This window comes from Eucalyptus grandis, chromosome 3 (genome assembly GCF_016545825.1).
Source record: "Eucalyptus grandis isolate ANBG69807.140 chromosome 3, ASM1654582v1, whole genome shotgun sequence".
Taxonomy (NCBI): domain Eukaryota; kingdom Viridiplantae; phylum Streptophyta; class Magnoliopsida; order Myrtales; family Myrtaceae; genus Eucalyptus; species Eucalyptus grandis.
In genome coordinates this window covers 53,969,137-53,986,906 of record NC_052614.1, presented here as the reverse complement: position 1 = coordinate 53,986,906, position 17,770 = coordinate 53,969,137, and the positions used below count along the sequence as shown (strand labels likewise).

Sequence of the window (17,770 nt, the reverse complement as noted above, 5' to 3'; positions counted from 1 at the left end):
CGTTAAACAATATAAGTAATGATTTTTGGAAAAATATTTTTTAAATAATTTAGTTTTCATGATAAAAAAAACGGAGACTAAAAGTAAGAATTTTATATTATAGAAACTTGTTTCATAAATCCATCTGTCCATCATTTATTTCCAGTTACTGGGTCATGATCTCACGAGAACAAAATAGATTGATCTGTTAAGGCCCTTAAGAGGGTTCCGTGTGTTTTTACTGTACATATATCATGCAAAAGATATATTCACTTGAAATGATGGGCAGGACACGGATTTGCATTTTGCAAGACAAGTGAATATATTCGTTGGTATGATGAAAAGAAAGGGGAAAAAGATATTGCGGAATCTCAGGCGTTGTGGGGACTTGATTGGCTTATTTCTTCGTAATTCTCGAACAAAAATCTATGTTTTCAATTCATTTTAATAAGATGAAAATAATTCGATCGAAGAAGCTTAAGAAAGATAAGAAGTTGAGCTATTCATAAAAGCAAAAAGAGGTCAAAACGAAAAATACGAGTTTGAGTTTCGGTACTACTTGATGAGTTCGAGAGTGTCATTGACTTTGATATGTGTAAAAATGTAAGGTCATATCACCACTAGCCACACAATCTGATCGGTGTGGAAGGGATCTAAGGTTGAGGGTTTGAAGAATTTTTTTTTTTTTAATAAAGTAATGTATATTTATCTATTTCAAATTTTAATCCGCATTTGCAATTGATATATGTAACTGTACATGGTACCTTAATTATTTTTCTCTTTAAAACAAATAGAAAGAACGATAAATTTATTGTACGGCTATCAATTTAATCATAACTTCTTCAATTTGCCAATATAGTTCTAAATCATTGCACCACAGACTCCATCCAACCAGTTTAGACTGGGAATTCTATATGGAGATCTAATCAGTGTCGGTCGTTCTATATGGCATAACCGATGATTGGACATGAACGACCCTGAGTGAAACAACGTAACCTCCACCGTTTCTTCATCCTCCCTGCCTTCACATTCGCCAGCTTGAACAACGGAGGAGGAGGAAGAAGAGGTGGACAGCGCTCACATCCGATGATCCTTCCGTCTCGCTTGCCTAGCATCGCATGGCCCGCACAAATCTGGGATCCAACGGACTCCGTGACGACCCCCAGAACTTGATCCGCCCCACCCTGCATTTATTTGCGTCTCACAAATCTGTGATGACCGGCCTCATTCGGCTTAAATAAAAACAGAATCGACCAACAAATTGGCGACGAAATTACACATAATCCAGCTCGACAAACCACAAAAAATGATATTGACTGCAACGAAACCACAAAAGGAAAAAAAAGACAAAACTGTGAGAATCGATGCTCGCATTTCTCGAACCGTCTGATAATAAAATCTTCATAAAATCCACGACGGATCTGCATCAACCAAAGGAAGAACGCGAAAGTGAGAAAACAATCGTTGCAGCAAACAGATCTTTGAAGTTGTCGAGTCCATCGGACCCCCTGTATCTGTGGGGGCCCGTGCAATGCTGCGCAACCACGGTGGGGGTCGTCTTGGAGTGCGGCGGTGGCTTCAAGCGCGCCAAGGTGACCAGCGAAGGAACGAACTAGAGATGGGATAGAATTTTATATCTCCTAAAAGTTCCATCACTAATCCAAGCTCCAAATCAACGAACGAGTATTTTATCCGATTGGTTATTTGATTCGTTAAGTCGGATTGGATGATGGCCGCCCACAAATGTCATTAAAGTCCAGTATGGAGACGAATGGGAATTCTGCTTGGCGAACACTCATGCGATACAAGATGTAATCTTGCTTTGTTTTTTGAAAGATGTGATATGTGTTGGAAGTTTGTCTGTAAAACAACTAAGTGTATGTTTTCTTGTTCTATATAGGAAAAGTGGGAGGAAGTGGGCCAATTAATAAGTGTAGAATTTCTTTAGCGTACCTAAAGAAATGATCAAGTATGAGCTAGACCTCACCATACTTGCGTGCGAGTGCGTGATTATTAGGTGCACTTAGCACTTTGATGCTTGCGCACCCGCTATTTAATTAGCACTAACCCCTTCATTATTTTATTTTATTTTATTTTACTGTTATCTTATTAACTTTAATCAATTCAAATGTTTTTTTATTGAGAATTTTGGAAATTATTAAAAAAATCGAAATTTTATTTATTAAATAATAATAATAATAAACATTTTCTCCGACTTTTTGTTTGTGTCTCTTCAAGACAACCTTCAAAAAAGATAATAGTTCAGTTTGCAACCTTTCGACAAAGGTTGCATTTGTTTATTTCTTCAACTTCTTCCGAATGGATGCCTTTGTTCATCTGGACAATTTTTCAAAACGATACATTTGTTCACTATGCAACTTTTCACGAAGAGTTGCCTACGTATTTAAGATTGATATATATATATATGTCAGTCTTTCAGAAGTGTGTGATCATATTTTTAACTTTTCGAGTCTAGTCTTCTTTTTGAAAAAGTACGGCCATTTTTTCAATTGTTTCCTAAAGAGACTCTAGAGAAATATTAAAATTGCTATATAGTATTCTCAATTTCGAGATTTTGTTATATCCTGGAGGATATTTGCCGGTGACCATTAGCAATTTTGTGGGGCAAATAAATCCTTAAAAAAGTGATATGACGCCTCAAAGTCCGACTTGATTACTCTAAAGATCTGAGTGTTCTACCCAATTCGAAACCATATTTTCCCAACCATATGGCCATCGCACATTGAAGGACCTAATTGTTTATGCAACAATAGTTGACACAAATCGGATTATTATTATTTTTTAGCTGTTATTTAGTGGGAGGAGGAGGAGGAGGAGGAGGGGAATGGTTTTTTCCGGAGTTTCATTCATGAGGGAAATCTGCAAGAAGAAGGGGCGCAGACCGGTGCCTAGCTGCCAGGTGCGTGAGGCCGATGGAGTGGATGCCGAACCGCCACATCAATTTCAGAGGGATTTCTTGCTGAGTTCCTGGGCATTGTCCCTAAAGACGTCCGAGAGGTCGCCTGAATGGACGCTGTAGTCGACACGGGCGGAAATGTGGTCACCGGGGCCATCAATGGCACTGGTGAGGAAGTCGAAGCTGGGGCTGAAATTGGCAACGTCAAGGATTAAATTGGTCGGCGAGTTTGTCACCGGCGGCGAGGGCTTTCCCTTCCCGCCATGCATCTTTTACCAACACTTTTTCCCTTTGCCTTCTCTGGTATTTGCCTTTTCTTTTACGTACCATTTGCTTTTCCATGCTCTTGACTTTGACTTTTCAAATATTTTTTTCAACTCTCTATCTTTGACGCTTCTCTTTTTTCACCTCTTTTGAACCCATCGTTCCTGACTTTTGTGGCCTTCAGACTGTCGTCTTTCGATGCTGCTCCGGATTACAATATCTTCTCCCGGTAAATCACTTGCCTTGCCATGGTGAGAAGATTTGGGTTTGAGAAATGAATTAAAAACCCCAAAGCGGCTAAGCAAGGGATAATCAATGTATGGAATATAGAAATGAATGCCTGTTGTCTTTTTTAGGATGTTTCCAGCTCCCATTTGAGCTCACTTGAAAAGAATCCAAAAGAAGAATGATTCAAGTGAGGGCAAAAATATTTACTCACTTACTTACGTCTATGTTGCGCCAATGTGGAATGATTCTTGACAGGGCTACTTTTGAGAAAGATTCTCCAAACGGAAACTTGAGTTTGTCCCCGACAAAAAACGACGAAAACTTGAGTTGGTCGCTGACGGTCCTATATTCTACTATGAAACTAGTTGCATCGCTAAAAAGCTCCAAACGGCAGCACATCGACCTTCACATGAGAGGCGGCCGTTCGAATCTGCACATCCGTGTCCTATCGACCACCCTAGTGTCCCTTTGACCCCATCTGGGACTTTCGTTTCTCCGTCTCTGGGGAAGGCTTCCTGCATGTGTTTGCAAGAATATTCCAACAACACAGGAGGCATGTTGGGTTTTGTCGTATTTTATGGATCAGATCTTTATTATATAGAGAATTCGTCACTTTGCCATCATAATCACTTGTACAAGCTTATATTTGAGTATTACACTTAATATGTCTGAATCTACATAGGTATTCTACAACTTTTTAGCCATATTGCTTAGTTAGCAAATGCCAGAAAGTTATGCTCTAGCAATGCTTAGTAGAACCACTCGAAAAAAACATATTGAGGTTAGATAGATAGAGATTCGAATGCATCAAAAGTAGTAATAAACTTCTTGAACTTGCCTAGATTAGCTATTGGAATTACTCTTGATTAATTAAACACTGCACCGCCTTGATATCGCTTTGAAGAAGTGGATGTCAAAGTGCATTAATAAACTTTTGCTTGTTCAAATAACTCTTTACACCCTCCATAAAGGATGTTGTCGTATTGAAAGTGTGTAATGAGCCGGCGCCAATTGTAAAGTGGATTCCAAATTCTTTATTGTGGACTACCTAGCTCTAAGTCATTCTTTAATATGTAGATGAACATGCCGACAGAAAAGTGCATATGAACAGATGCTTTGAGATGCCGCCAAGTGAGGAATCTTCGTGCAAGAATACAATTTTTAACCTCTTTCTCTAGTGTAATGTATAACATATGAAGATTGATTAATTATTGATCATGTTTGTGAAATGAGCCTGTGGACGTATCTAACATATGAAGATTGCTTGTTCTCGTAAGTCTTGTCTCTGTAAACTTGCACAAATTTATCTGCACGTAAATGTCCCACAAAGGTGCACCGAAAAAGTAAGCTATCTTTCATATTTTGAGGAGAAAATGTTATTTGAGGATTTATTTTATGCATGATGCTCTACACCAAATCAATACAGCATGCATGCATGCATGTATGTATGTATGTATGTATGTATCGAGCTTGTATTTTGCTCGTACTGTGTTTCTTGATACGTAATGAATTTGGTCTAACAAAATATGAATCTAAACAACATATTAAAGACCGCCTAATCTGTGGTTTAGTCACATGCCTAGTGTGTCTATATAAAGGACATGAAATCATGCAACTTGTGCACAGAGAATAAAAAATGGCACTCTCTCCTTTCGCTTTGCATGTGAATGCATCCACCCATAGGTATTCTCTTTCTCCTACCTTCGATCAACTCAGAAGGTCCATTTCTCCAGCTTTGAAGGTACTCTACACGAAATCTAAATCCCATTTTTATATAAAAGATATTCATTGTTAATTTTTTTCTCAAGGCACGCAGAAGACAACTTGAGCATCTGTTATTCGTTTTGTATTAAACCTAATAATTACCAGTTTCATTTTAAATTCGAAAAATTGCATGGCCAGCCTATTTGGAAGAAGTTGCAGCAACAACTGCCGTTGAAGAAGATTGATGTATCCAACACAGTCAAGAAAGCTTCAGGGATGGTGTTGGATGTCTTAGTGGATGGCTTGTACCGGTTTGTGGGTCAACCTTATCTACCCTCTCAGGTACTTAGAAAGGAGGCTCTCTCTTAGCTCATTTGGTCCGTCTGAAAATTTCCAGCTTCAGGATCTTTAAAAACCATTTACCAAAAATAATTTGTGAAAGGAAAGTACCAGATGAATATCTTGCTAATCTAACATAACTTATGAGTTAGTAAGATAATTGTCATACATAAAGAAATATCTACTAAAGTATATTACAATTATAGTGAATTTGGGAAGGAACAAAATTTGATACGCCCAACTTTCACCTATTCTCGCAAAAGTGGAGGTGTTTATGGCAGAGCTCATAGTAGAGGTGACCATAAGGCAGGTTGGAAGAGGTGAGACACAATCCAGAAAATTTCATTATTACTTCATCAAAAATTCTCTGATGCTCGAATGATAAGCTGAAAATGAACGGTTTTTTCCAATCTACGTGTGGTTGATAACACCGCTATTTGACACAGCAAGCAATAGGTAACCATGGTTTCATCGATCTGCAAAGGCACACCAAGGAGCACACGCTCACAGGCACCACAATAGAGAAAAATCTCTTTTCTCTACTATAAAACATAACATGATGAAAGCTATCTGATCCATAGAAAAGAAAAGATCAAATAAGTACCCTACGAACCTAGGTGACATGGAGAACCCAAGTATGACCTTAAGCAGTAAAGAATCGCAAAAATAAATAAAAGCCTTGAATAACGAAAAAAAAAATTGACATAAATATAGAAAAGAGCCCCGAAACGTGCTTAAATAATGGATTTTGAGGACCAAAACAGCTACAAATAGGGATCCCAATTCGCCCACCGCTGCGTGCTCTGAACGAGCTTTCTGGATTAGTAATATGGGGCCCATTACTTTCTTAGATCAGAAGTTATAGCCATTCTTTCAAGCTGCACATATTGTTGTCCCAAAGCCGCCTATTGGATTTGTGTCTGTCTAAACGTTCTAGAAAGTTAGCCGCGTCCACGTCACTATCAAAAGGTGGGAACCAATATATTAGAAAATTAATTCTTATACTGGTAGCAATAGGTGACTCCAAGGATATTTCTCTGTCAATCATTCATGAACCCTAGATAGAAAAATAGCTGCCAACAAGTTCTCAAAAGTAACTTTTATTCAATAATTCGAGATTTTATCGAATCATGAAATAATCAGTGGAGTTTCTGACTAGATATCAAACTAAAATTCTAATTGATGTCTTCCAAATCAATGGTCAATATCCTAGCTAGAAACATACAAATATGAAATGACGGTAATATTTCAAAAAACACCTACTTAATCGGAATATCTTAAATATTGGCTATATCAAGAAGAAAGCACCATAATCTAATTGAAATTGTAACTCCAGAAATTTAAATCAATTGGGCAGTAGCTCTTTAGCACACTTGATTTTGCCTTGATTGTCACCCGTGTCATTTTCACTGCACACATTATCAACATTCTATTGCTACATATGAAAACTATAAGGATGCTCAAGGAAATACAATTTACTTTTACATAAGTATGATTTTTCTGAAATAATGACTTGAACAGAAGAACTTTGCACCGGTTCAAGAAATTGGAGAAGCTGTAGAAGTTGCTTGCTTGGAAGGGGAACTACCGGCCGATTTCCCCCAAGGAGTATTTGTTAGAAATGGTACGCATCTAGTCTGTATTTTTACGTGAAATTTAAGTTTCATTGATGTAAGCTTTCAAATCTTAGCTACGTACGATGCATATTTTGTGTCGAAACTGCAATAACATAGGTCAGGATATAGATCTTTGCAGTAGATAGAGTTGCATTGGTATTGAGGTCCCATGCAATATGCGAGTTGTGCACATGGCGGTCCTATATGCAAGATCATGCTTATCCATCTTCTTAACAATTAAAAACTTGATACGATTTTCATTTATCAAATGGTTTTATGAAACTTTCTCAATTTCAGGTCCAAATCCTCAATTTGGATGTCTCATATCCACGGCGAGCCCCTTTGGAATAACGAATGAGACATGGGTAGAAGGAGAAGGAATGCTTCATGCATTGTTCTTCAAAAAGACTGGCGATTCAGATTGGACCATCTCCTACAAGAACAAGTACGTCGAATCCCAGACATTCAAGCTTGAAAAGCAAAGAAACAAACCCTCCTTCATCCCTACCATTGAAGGAGATTCATTAGCTATCCTAGCTGCAGTTTCTCTGAATCAGGTAATTTGCACGATGGCTTTTGGCATGCTAGTGCATCTTCGTAATTAGTCTACGGTTTGATCAATCCGCCATCTACATGCTTCAACATGAAGAAGCACCGTTAACCGCCTGACCCTTTTTGTTACTTCTAAGATTTTCTGCTACGTGGGTCCCACTCCAACTGAAAAGGAACCCGCCAACATTCTATACAAAGCATATGCAATATGTTATAAGAACCTTTTGTTAAGGGAACCAGAGTGCCTAAGGAGCTGCAAATTAAAATTCGGCGCTTTGACAGATTAGACTCAATGCTGATACCAAGTTCATATGCAACACAAGTGTGTTCGAGCACTCAGGGAAGCTGTATGCAACAGCAGATAATTACTTGCCTCATGAGATCGACTCAAGAACCCTAGAAACATATGGCGAGTGGGACTTGAATGGGGATTGGGATCGATCTTGCACTAGCCATCCGAAGGTTCCTATACTATATTAATGTTTTAACTGAGTGTGTTATTAAAGCTTTCGTGTTTACGGTACTGATGGATCTTCTTGAGGTTTGTTTGCAAAAACTATGCTTCTCAAACAGAAAGCTCCGGGGAGTGGCGAGCTTGTGATAATGGGGATTGATGTCAAGAAACCTTTCCTTCTTGTAGGAGTGGTATCCGGTAATATTTCTTCTCTTCTTAGTCAGTTGGAAGCGGTAAAACAATTGGTATTGCATGTCTGTTTGAAGAAGCTACATTTGATGCAAGCTAAGCCAATTAAATTTGTTAAATGATAAGAAAAGTTGCTAAATTACTAAAGACCATATAAATGCTGGTAAATAATTTAAATGAAAGTTGGTAACTCAAAACTAGTTGATAACTTAATCGGAGAAGAATTGATAAGTCCCTCAAATAAAGGTTGGTATTTTCATACAATAGTCAGTAAATTTAAGGTGTTGATAAGAACAATAGGAACATCTGAGTTTTAGGTTGTATCTTTAATTTCTCGGGGGATGAATCAACCTAGCTATAGCTAAATCTTGATTGAAAATTAGTAGCTCCTATTTGTTCCTAATTTGACCTGTTTTCAGCCGATGGAAAGGAGCTTCGTCACAAGGCGGATGCCAAATTAGACAAAAGTGTCCTCAGCCACGACATTGGGGTCACAGAGAGGTTTTAGCATTTTCTTGACCAACCTTCAAAATATATGGCGACACATCAGTGCATGTCCGATATACACAATTTTTTCCCCTTATTTATATTATTATTGCAAATTTGGAGATTAACTCATATTTTCTTCTTTCAGGTACAATATCATAGTGGATCATCCTGTTGTATTGGACACCCAGAGACTGGCCAAGGGAGGGCCGTGAGCATACATCTCAATCAAAAAATAATGTCCCCAAACCACAAATAGTTCATGCTAAGAGCAACTAGTTCCTAAAATTTGTGTCCTTATTTTCGCAAAATAGATTGCTAAAGTATGATAAAGAAGGAACGACGAGATTTGGAGTAATGCCGCGATATGGTGATGCAAATTCTATCCGCTGGTTTGAAGTAGAGACATGCTGCGCATTTCACCTCCTCAATACATTTGAGGATGGAGATGAGGTACTAAATGCCTTCACATTATAACAGTAAAGAATCCTCCTTCTTCTTTTTTGGCATTTTCTTTGCAATTATGAATGAATAACGATCATGGGTGATTTGGACTTATGAGCACAATCCTTCGTTTTCTTTATTTCTCACCAATTAATTGGGAAATACAGGTTGTGGTAAGGGGCTGTAGGGCCATGGCGTCCATATTGCCAGGTCCAGATTGGGGTGTGAACAAGTTTGATTGGTTCTCAAGAGGATACAAATTACCTCCGAAAAATAGAGGAAATGGCAGCGAAGAAGAAGGTTTTCTTTTTCATTGTGTGTATGAGTGGAGATTGAGCATGGAAACTGGAGATATCGGCGAGAGAAATCTCAGTGGCACTCACTTCTCCATGGATTTTCCATTCATCAATGGGAATTTCATAGGTTTGAAGAACAAGTTTGGCTTCACTCAAGTCGTCGATTCATCAGCAAGTTCTAGCTGCGGTAACGAATAATAATGGATTTATCCAGTGAAATTGCTAGCTTTTATGATAAATACTGCGTGCAATACGTATTATTCTTACTAATTTTTCATCCTTTTAAATCTCAGGGCTGCCTAAGTTTGGAAGTCTGGCCAAATTATACTTTGATGAACCACAGGCTGAGCAATTCAAGGTACGAACAGTTACGTCTCTCTAATTTCAATGAATCACTCTTGTTGTTGTCTAATCATTCTATATTCGTCACCTAATTATTTTAGACATATGCTAGAATAAGCTGACGATGAGACTAATTTATTTCGTCTACTGAGTGGTGCAAGAAAGGATCTATAAGTTATTGTGTTGATGTACGTATGATTTGTTTTGTAGTGTCTTTATATTCATGTGAGAAGGATAAAAGAATGATTCTACTGCTCGTAAAAAAATGATCAGTCAATAGATGTACCGGTAACTTATTAGTAAGTTACCAACACTTTATGAGATTATTAACTCTTGATAGTTTATAAGTGACTAGCTTTTCTTATCTTTCAGCAAATTTTATTTGTCTTTCTTATCAATGCTTTAAATGTACCTACTCTCATATAAATTTATGAATCTTTATTTGAGTGATTTTCAACCTTTTTTAGATTGATACCCCTAATAAAGAATTAGTAAACACAAAGGGGTTGTTGACCAAGACAAATGAAATTTGGTAAGTCAGAAAAATATTAAACATTGATATGAAACTCATATAAGAGTTGATAACCCAATCGATAATTTAAATCTTAATCCGACAAAAGTTAGCGATTCACTCTAATATAGTTGATACTTTCATAAAAAAAAAAAAAAAAAAATTAGTAAATTTGAAGCACTAGTAAGCTATGCCATTGAAATTGGTAAGTTAGTATAAAATTGATCATCTATAAACTATCACAAAAACTTAATAATTTCATTTTAAAAAAAAAAAATAGCAACTCGCTACAAGTTACCTAAAAAGAAAGCTAATGGTCATTTTCTTTATCAACAAGTTTTTACACTTATCAACGATTATTGGAATTTACCAGCACGGAAAAAGAACTCTTTATTTTTTGGCACAAAACAGTAGAATTCAGCGAGGATAATTATAGCACAGATTTCTAACATTATTAGGAGCTACAAATCCAAGTAATATAAGGTAAAAATAGAACATTGTTGTAAAAGTTTAGACATGTCTCTCGTTAATACCACCTGAATAGCAAATTCTCCTTTTGACTGGGGTCAGGAATCACGGGTCAATAGCATCTTGACCCAACATTAAGTTTTCTTTCATGCAATTGCATTTTTTTCTTCTTTTTTTGGGCATACGTGCGGCTACATTATGTTGTCAACAATTATTATTTCGTTGTTTTTAGGACTTAAGCATTATTAGTTTTGATTGGGACAGGAGGGAGAGTATGAACAGGCTGTGAAGGTTGAATTTCACAAGTTTGGGGCGAGCAACTTTTGTAGCGGAAGTGTGTTCGTCGCTAAAAATGGTAGTGTCAAAGATGAAGATGAAGATGATGGTTGGATTGTAACTTTTGTTCACAATGAAGTGTCTGATGAGACTCATGTAAGTCCTTAACTACCTGTATACTCCATATTGCACTTTCTCTTGTCTTGCCCATAAAAACATAGATCCACACCGCCAACAACTGTGAGATACAATGAGGATTAACTAGGTACTAGAACATACGAGGTTTCCTATCTTCCGAGGTTAAAATGTGAAACAACACCTCATCATCTTCTATATATGACTATTTTTTTTAAAAAGAAAAACTTGAAATGATCATGAAAGACCATGAAATCCAAATTTTCACAAATGATGTTAAATCTCTTTCAGCAAATCCATAGTAAAAAATTATAGGGATGCTTTAATACATACTCAGCTTGCCATTTCTCAATTTGTTTGAAATGCTCTATGCTCGCAGGTTCACATAATTGATGTGAAGGATTTCGAAGGCGAGCCGGTGGCGAAGATAAGGTTGCCTCAGAGAGTGCCATATGGATTTCATGGCACTTTCATGGCCACACCTAATAAGCAATAATTAGGCCACAGGATGTCGACAACTTAATGCTATCATTAAGTTTCTCTTGGCTTGATAAGTATTAGCATGTCTTAAGTTTATGTAATTATGACTCGCTATGATTATGCCATGGGGATGTACTTGGTCAACTTCTGCGTGTTTATGGAAGTCTAGACATATTTGGATGTGCTCTTCAATTATGTGAATTTGGCAATATATGTATGTGAGTTGCGAATGGTTCATTCTATAAAATACATCGCATTTGGAAGTTGTCAACTTCAGAGTACGTCTTGACCCAAAAAAAAAAAAAAAAAAACTCAAAGTACGAACGGATACATCAATTTATAAGAGAGAGAGATAGCATGAGAGTTCATGGACTGAACACGCCAGTTTGCCATTGTTTAGATACGCCACTTAATGGCATTAAAATGCATTATGTATATATGTTTCATAGCCTCCAAAATATAAGGTTAATCTACTCCTAATGTGATTTTGAAACACTTCGCACCCATCTATGTGACTTCAGTTTGGTCACATCAACAAAGTTAAGGAAGCCCATAATATGCTTGTCACTGGTATTCTACTTCAGATTTTGCCCATTAGTATCATTTGATAGAAAATCCGCATGGTATGCACAAGGAGACAAGTTAGTTCGTTAATGACATTTTATCCTCTACACATGCTAACTATGATCAATCAGCATTATTTAAGCCATAATGTGATGTGGATTTTGATATTTGAATATTTGCGGGATGTCGCGATCATACGCTTGCGTTTGTAATTTCTCATGACATTTTAACTATGATCAATCAGCATTATTTAAGTCATAATGTGACGAGGATTTTGATATTTGAATATTTGCAGAATGTCGCAATCATTCGCTTGTGTATGTAATTTGTCATGGCATTTCTTAGTGAGTTTAAATTTGTGCGAGCTTCACTTATCCAAAAATATTCTTTATCTTGTCCTCAAGAAGTTGTCTTGGAGTTGTTGCCTGATAAGATTCGATTTACTACTTTGAAAGCATATTGCACTGTCTTGGAGTTGTTCTAGACAAAAGGCTAAAATTTGAAGAGTGCATATAATGTCTAGGTATGCCTACGTTTACGGCCTGCTTGACCATTTTGTTGGTAAGTTTCAGGACAAGAACTATGAAGAATATTATTATTTTGAGATTGGAATCTAAGAAACTCTTTTTATCAATATTTCATATTATCAAGACAAAACATCTCGATATCTTGTGAATATTGTATATTTATCTTGCAAACAATGTTACGGTGGATATGGGCAAGTTTAGATAGATTTTTTTCGTAAGATGAAACTATATATAAATAGCTCCTTTAATCTCTCTGAAACTTCTTCCATCGAATAACATTAATGTTATTAAAATGTACTAAACAAATAGATTTTTTTTTCGGGAGTTAAAAAATGGAGTTCGTCCGCCAATATTTCGTCCTCTTGCGAATATTAAATAAACAAGCCGGTCATGACCCAAAATGTCTAAGATTCCACCATCTGTTTTTCTCTCCTGTCCCTTTTTGCTAATGTCTCCGCAAGAGAGAGATTAATTTAAACCGAAGTAAGTTAAAATCCATCCGCGTCGACAAACGACAGCTGGGTGTCTTTTTTTAGACGGGCAAATTCGATGAAGATGGTCTATTGTCTCTTTCTCTCTCTCTCTTTTCTATTTTAATTCTTTTCCCTCAAATTTTTGCTGTTTTTGAATATCTGAGAATTATAAAATTACTATATGTCCCCAATGTGTTATTTTCTCTCTCTCTCTCTCTCTCTCTCTCTCTCTCTCTCTCTCGTAATTTAATCTTCGTCTTTGGCTTCAATTTTCATCGTAGATATCAAGGTTCTGTTTTTTGTTTCTCGTGGCGAAAATATATACAAGCGATTTTGTCGCTCTCAACATGAAAAAGAAAGGAACTCGTCCTTTCTAGATTAAGTATGGCATTGATTTCTAGCAACAATTTGATGATGCAGACATCATCAAATTGAAATTAGAGAGAGACACTTTAGATATTACCTCGTTGACAAGTATATATGACGTCTCAAATTAAATTTAAATTGCTTAGTGTAGTATATTTGTGACAAATTATGCAATTCCTATTTAACTTTCCATCTCAAAAGGTTATGTTGAGTTATAAGTGAACTTTATGATGTGACACTCCCCAAGTGTACCTTTTCAAATATTTTGGTCAAGTTGAGGATACTTGATAGGTATTTATCTTATTTGAAGGGAAAAAGGAAATTAAAAGGAGAAATTGAGATGTGAGAGAGAGCGGTCACCGTCAAATTTGTCTGCAATTTTTGTCCAAGCCCGTTTCTGCTCACACGCATCATGCGCAAGCGAGCATTTGGGGTGCCTCTTAATGGATATAGTCATTCATTAACATCATCTAGTATATGAGAATCGTACGGGTTTCTTGCATGATCTCGTCATGTGCTATTTTAAATATGCCTCGTCTAATAATAAATGGCGGTTTCATCATGGCCAACGAGAGTCGCCAGCCACTGGATGAAGGCCAAAACTTCTAGAATCTACAGTTGAGTTAAGAAAAGAACTCTTTTCTTATAGCTCTATCAAGTTCTTTTGCTGTAAACTATTCTGTCCTCTTGTTTGATCATGCAAAGTTGCTAGCAAGAACAGATAACCATGATAAAAAAAATTGCCAATTTAAAGTGCAAACATTAGCTAGATAGTCCGCATCAGTACCCATTGATGATTGATCCAGCAGCAATCATCGTTGCTTTCCCCCACTTACCAAATTTGAAGGTATATCATGGTTATAAAGAATGAACTACGACCGGTAGAGACTGGACAATTAGAAGAACTGCTGAGAAAGAAGCCATCAATTTTTTTTTATCAAAACTGAAGACTCAAATAATACCCAATTTCCACCGAGAGGATGGTCCTATTTATTGTGAATAACATTCCAAGTTGGAGCGTTAGAGTCCGTTATCTTCTTCATCATCTCACTGGGCTAGAGTCTCTACTGTAAGAGATAGATAATGTAGATGATCAACACGAAACTGTCTGAGTAGACATCGCTTTTAGGTCCAGATGAAGACGACATTATGCTTTTCTAATAGCACACTAATTAGTAGTAGTAATGTAACAAATCCATTTCCATCAATTTTTTTACACAGACAAAGGGAAATTAGATAACATATCCACGTTCTTTATAATCACAGGACCGTGGTCAGACGAAAGTACCGGCCATCAAGCTAATTATCACTTTATTTCTGCTCACAACTGCTTCTTAATTGAACTTAACCGAAATTGGACTCCTGACAGAGTACTTCTTGGAATCCCACCTCAGAAATCCTTGGGTGAATTTGGCAACATCCTGAGTGGAATTGGCACGGCTGAGTGTGATTGAATACGTTGCTTTCTGGTTCAATTTTGAGAAGGTGAGTTTGTTAGGCTTCACGGTGACATGCACACCCTGTGGAGGAACGACCGTGACAACATAAGGCGAATAGTCCGTTCCGACGTTAGTCACAGTCCTAGTAAAAGTCTGTGGAGGTCCGAGGTTGACCGAAAATGAGGGGTAGTTCAGCTCTCCCTCGGGAATGCTAGATACTCCCGAACATTTGACTGGTTTGTGAGCAATTGTAGCCACCTGCTTGTCGGTGTATCCCAGACCACAGAGATAAGGAATGTAATCGTTGGGATGCATGTCATAAATGAATCCTGGGTCAATGGCCTTTCAGGATCGACATGGCCTGCTCCAATGGCAAAGACATCCGCGGGTTGAAGCCTTTCGTCCAAGATTGGGTTTTGCTTGACGTTCAGCTGCTTAGCCGTCGTCATGATAGCCGATTTGATTGCTGCTGGAGACCAGTCTGGATGAATGCCCTTTATCAAAGCCGCGATGCCACTGAGGTGGGGGCAAGACATGGAAGTGCCAGAAATAATATTAAAGTAATACTTTGCTTTTGTGTCATTTCTGATGGGAAACGGCCATGCTGCTAATATGTTCACGCCAGGACCAATAATGTCTGGCTTTAGAATTCCCGGGCTAATCAAGCTCGGGCCTCTCGAAGAGAAAGAAGTGAGCGCAGGAGCGGTCGGGTTTCCAAACACTGTTCCTTTGAACATGATGGTAGCAGTAGGAGTTCTAGTCGCATTGATGTAGGCTTTGATCTTATTACCAGCGAAGTAGCTAACATGAGACGCAGGGAGGACATAAGCATCGGCCAAGGTACTGAATCCATCGATTTCTTGGTTCATCATAATCATACCGGCCCCACCTGCTCTTTTCACCTCAATCGCTTGGAAATAGCTACCGACGAACCCTCTTTCACACAAGACAATCTTCCCTTCTACTTGACTGCTTTTTAATTGTCCGGGGACACAGTATACGGACCCTTCCGTACCATCGATTCCAGGATACACAAGTGGCAGTAAAGTTGAAGGGAAGGAGGGTTGATATATTGTCTCACCTTCATATTCCTCTCCATTTCCGAGTTTTACATTGGAGACAATGTTTCTATCGATGGTGCTCGCCCCGACGGTGAGAATCCATGGAGCCTCGTTCGATAGCGACTCTGAGAAAGGACCGGAATTCCCAGCAGAGCAGCTCACGAAGATACCCCTCTGAACGGCTGCAAAAGTGGCTACCGCGATGCCATCCATATAAAATGGAGCAGAGCCACCACCAATCGAGATGGAGATTACGTCAACACCATCTGCGAGGGCCGCATCGAGTCCAGCAAGTATGTCGCCCAGAAAACAAGATGTCGTAAAGCACACTTTATAGATCGCCAAGTGAGCATATGGAGCCATGCCACCTGCCGTGCCTTCAGCCATCCTGAGCGTATTGGCTTGTTGCACAGAAGCGCCAGCTGCAGTGCTGGCCGTGTGAGTGCCATGTCCGACATCGTCAGTCGGAGGCATGGTCACATTTTTCTTAGCCGAGCTGTCGAAGGTCTTGGCACCTATTAACTTGTTATTACATTGGGAAGGCTTGAAGTCACACCTCCCTTTCCATTTGGCTGGCGGGGGCGGCATTCCATCTCCGCTGAATGAAGGATGGTCCGGGGTTACACCAGTATCCATGATTCCAATGATTATTCCTTTTCCCATGGTGGAACTATTGGAAGATCCCTGACTCAGTGGCAAGCCCAAAAACTGGGGGCTGTGCGTTGTCTGGAGGCTATATATTTGCTCAGGGTGAGCTGCCACAAATCCAGGCTTATCCTGCATTGTGGCGACTTCATCAGGAGTCAGCCTTGCTGCAAAGCCGGTCATCACATTCTGGTAAGAGTAAAGCAGGCGCCTCTCGTTCCTTGAGGTGGTAGAATCTGTGGGCAAAAACGAGTAATACCAGGATTCGAGATCCTTCAACTCAGAAAGGCGCTGGCCGTCAGGGGGAGTCACGTGGACAATGTAGGTTTGTAAGTCACTGGTCTGTAATCGAGTTGGAGATGATTGGCCATTGGCAAGACAAAACTGCAGACTGGAAAGCAAGACGATTAGGCAGAGGAGATGAGCGAAAGCCATTGGTGGTGTTATTCTAGAATGCGGATTCGAGTATATTGGAAATGGTGAGATTTGTGTTTGGCGACTAACGGGAGCGTCTATTTATACAGAAGCTGGGATGGAGATATGGTCAGTTTGGGCATATCCGATCAGTCTGTTTCTCTAATTCTTGCAGTTCCTTTAAGAGCATTATCGTTTGACCATCTAAACGTAGGAGTTGCGGGAAAAGTTGGCTTGAAGGATTCTCTTTTAATAGGATGATCTTAATTCTTCGTGTTCCTCTCCTCTTGATAGCTTGCATATGGTGGAGGTTGTTGCACCGATGAGCATACGCGGAGTAGGACCATGATATTACTTGTAGCTTTGAACCTGTTCTCGTGATTATTTTGTCATCAGATTCTCCCTTCTAAATCAGGATTTTAAACAGAACCGCCTGAAAAACCGGCAAAGATAGATCAAAGTGAAGATTATCACTTGCACGCCCATTGTTAACTAATCCCTTGTACTAGTAACAGCGCTCACTTGACATTTCTTTAATGATACCACCAAGCACGTTTTACATATGAATTTGCAAAATCTGCAGATGGTGCAAGAAATTACC

At 38.5% G+C, this 17,770-nt stretch overlaps 1 protein-coding gene and 1 pseudogene across 1 annotated transcript; one reads left to right on the top strand and one right to left on the bottom strand.

The window, feature by feature from the left end:
• The first annotated feature begins 5,024 nt into the window (after positions 1 to 5,024).
• Positions 5,025 to 11,696, top strand: LOC104439922 (carotenoid 9,10(9',10')-cleavage dioxygenase 1). The gene is made up of 13 exons (XM_039309789.1): positions 5,025 to 5,129; positions 5,291 to 5,434; positions 6,953 to 7,055; positions 7,345 to 7,604; positions 7,882 to 8,061; positions 8,173 to 8,251; positions 8,662 to 8,743; positions 8,877 to 8,939; positions 9,043 to 9,181; positions 9,340 to 9,655; positions 9,762 to 9,811; positions 11,057 to 11,221; positions 11,580 to 11,696. The coding sequence occupies exons 1-13, from the start codon at positions 5,025 to 5,027 to the stop codon at positions 11,694 to 11,696; spliced, it is 1,803 nt and encodes a 600-aa protein (XP_039165723.1).
• Positions 11,697 to 14,944: 3,248 nt separating this feature from the next.
• Positions 14,945 to 17,190, bottom strand: LOC104439919 (annotated as a pseudogene).
• Positions 17,191 to 17,770: the final 580 nt, after the last annotated feature.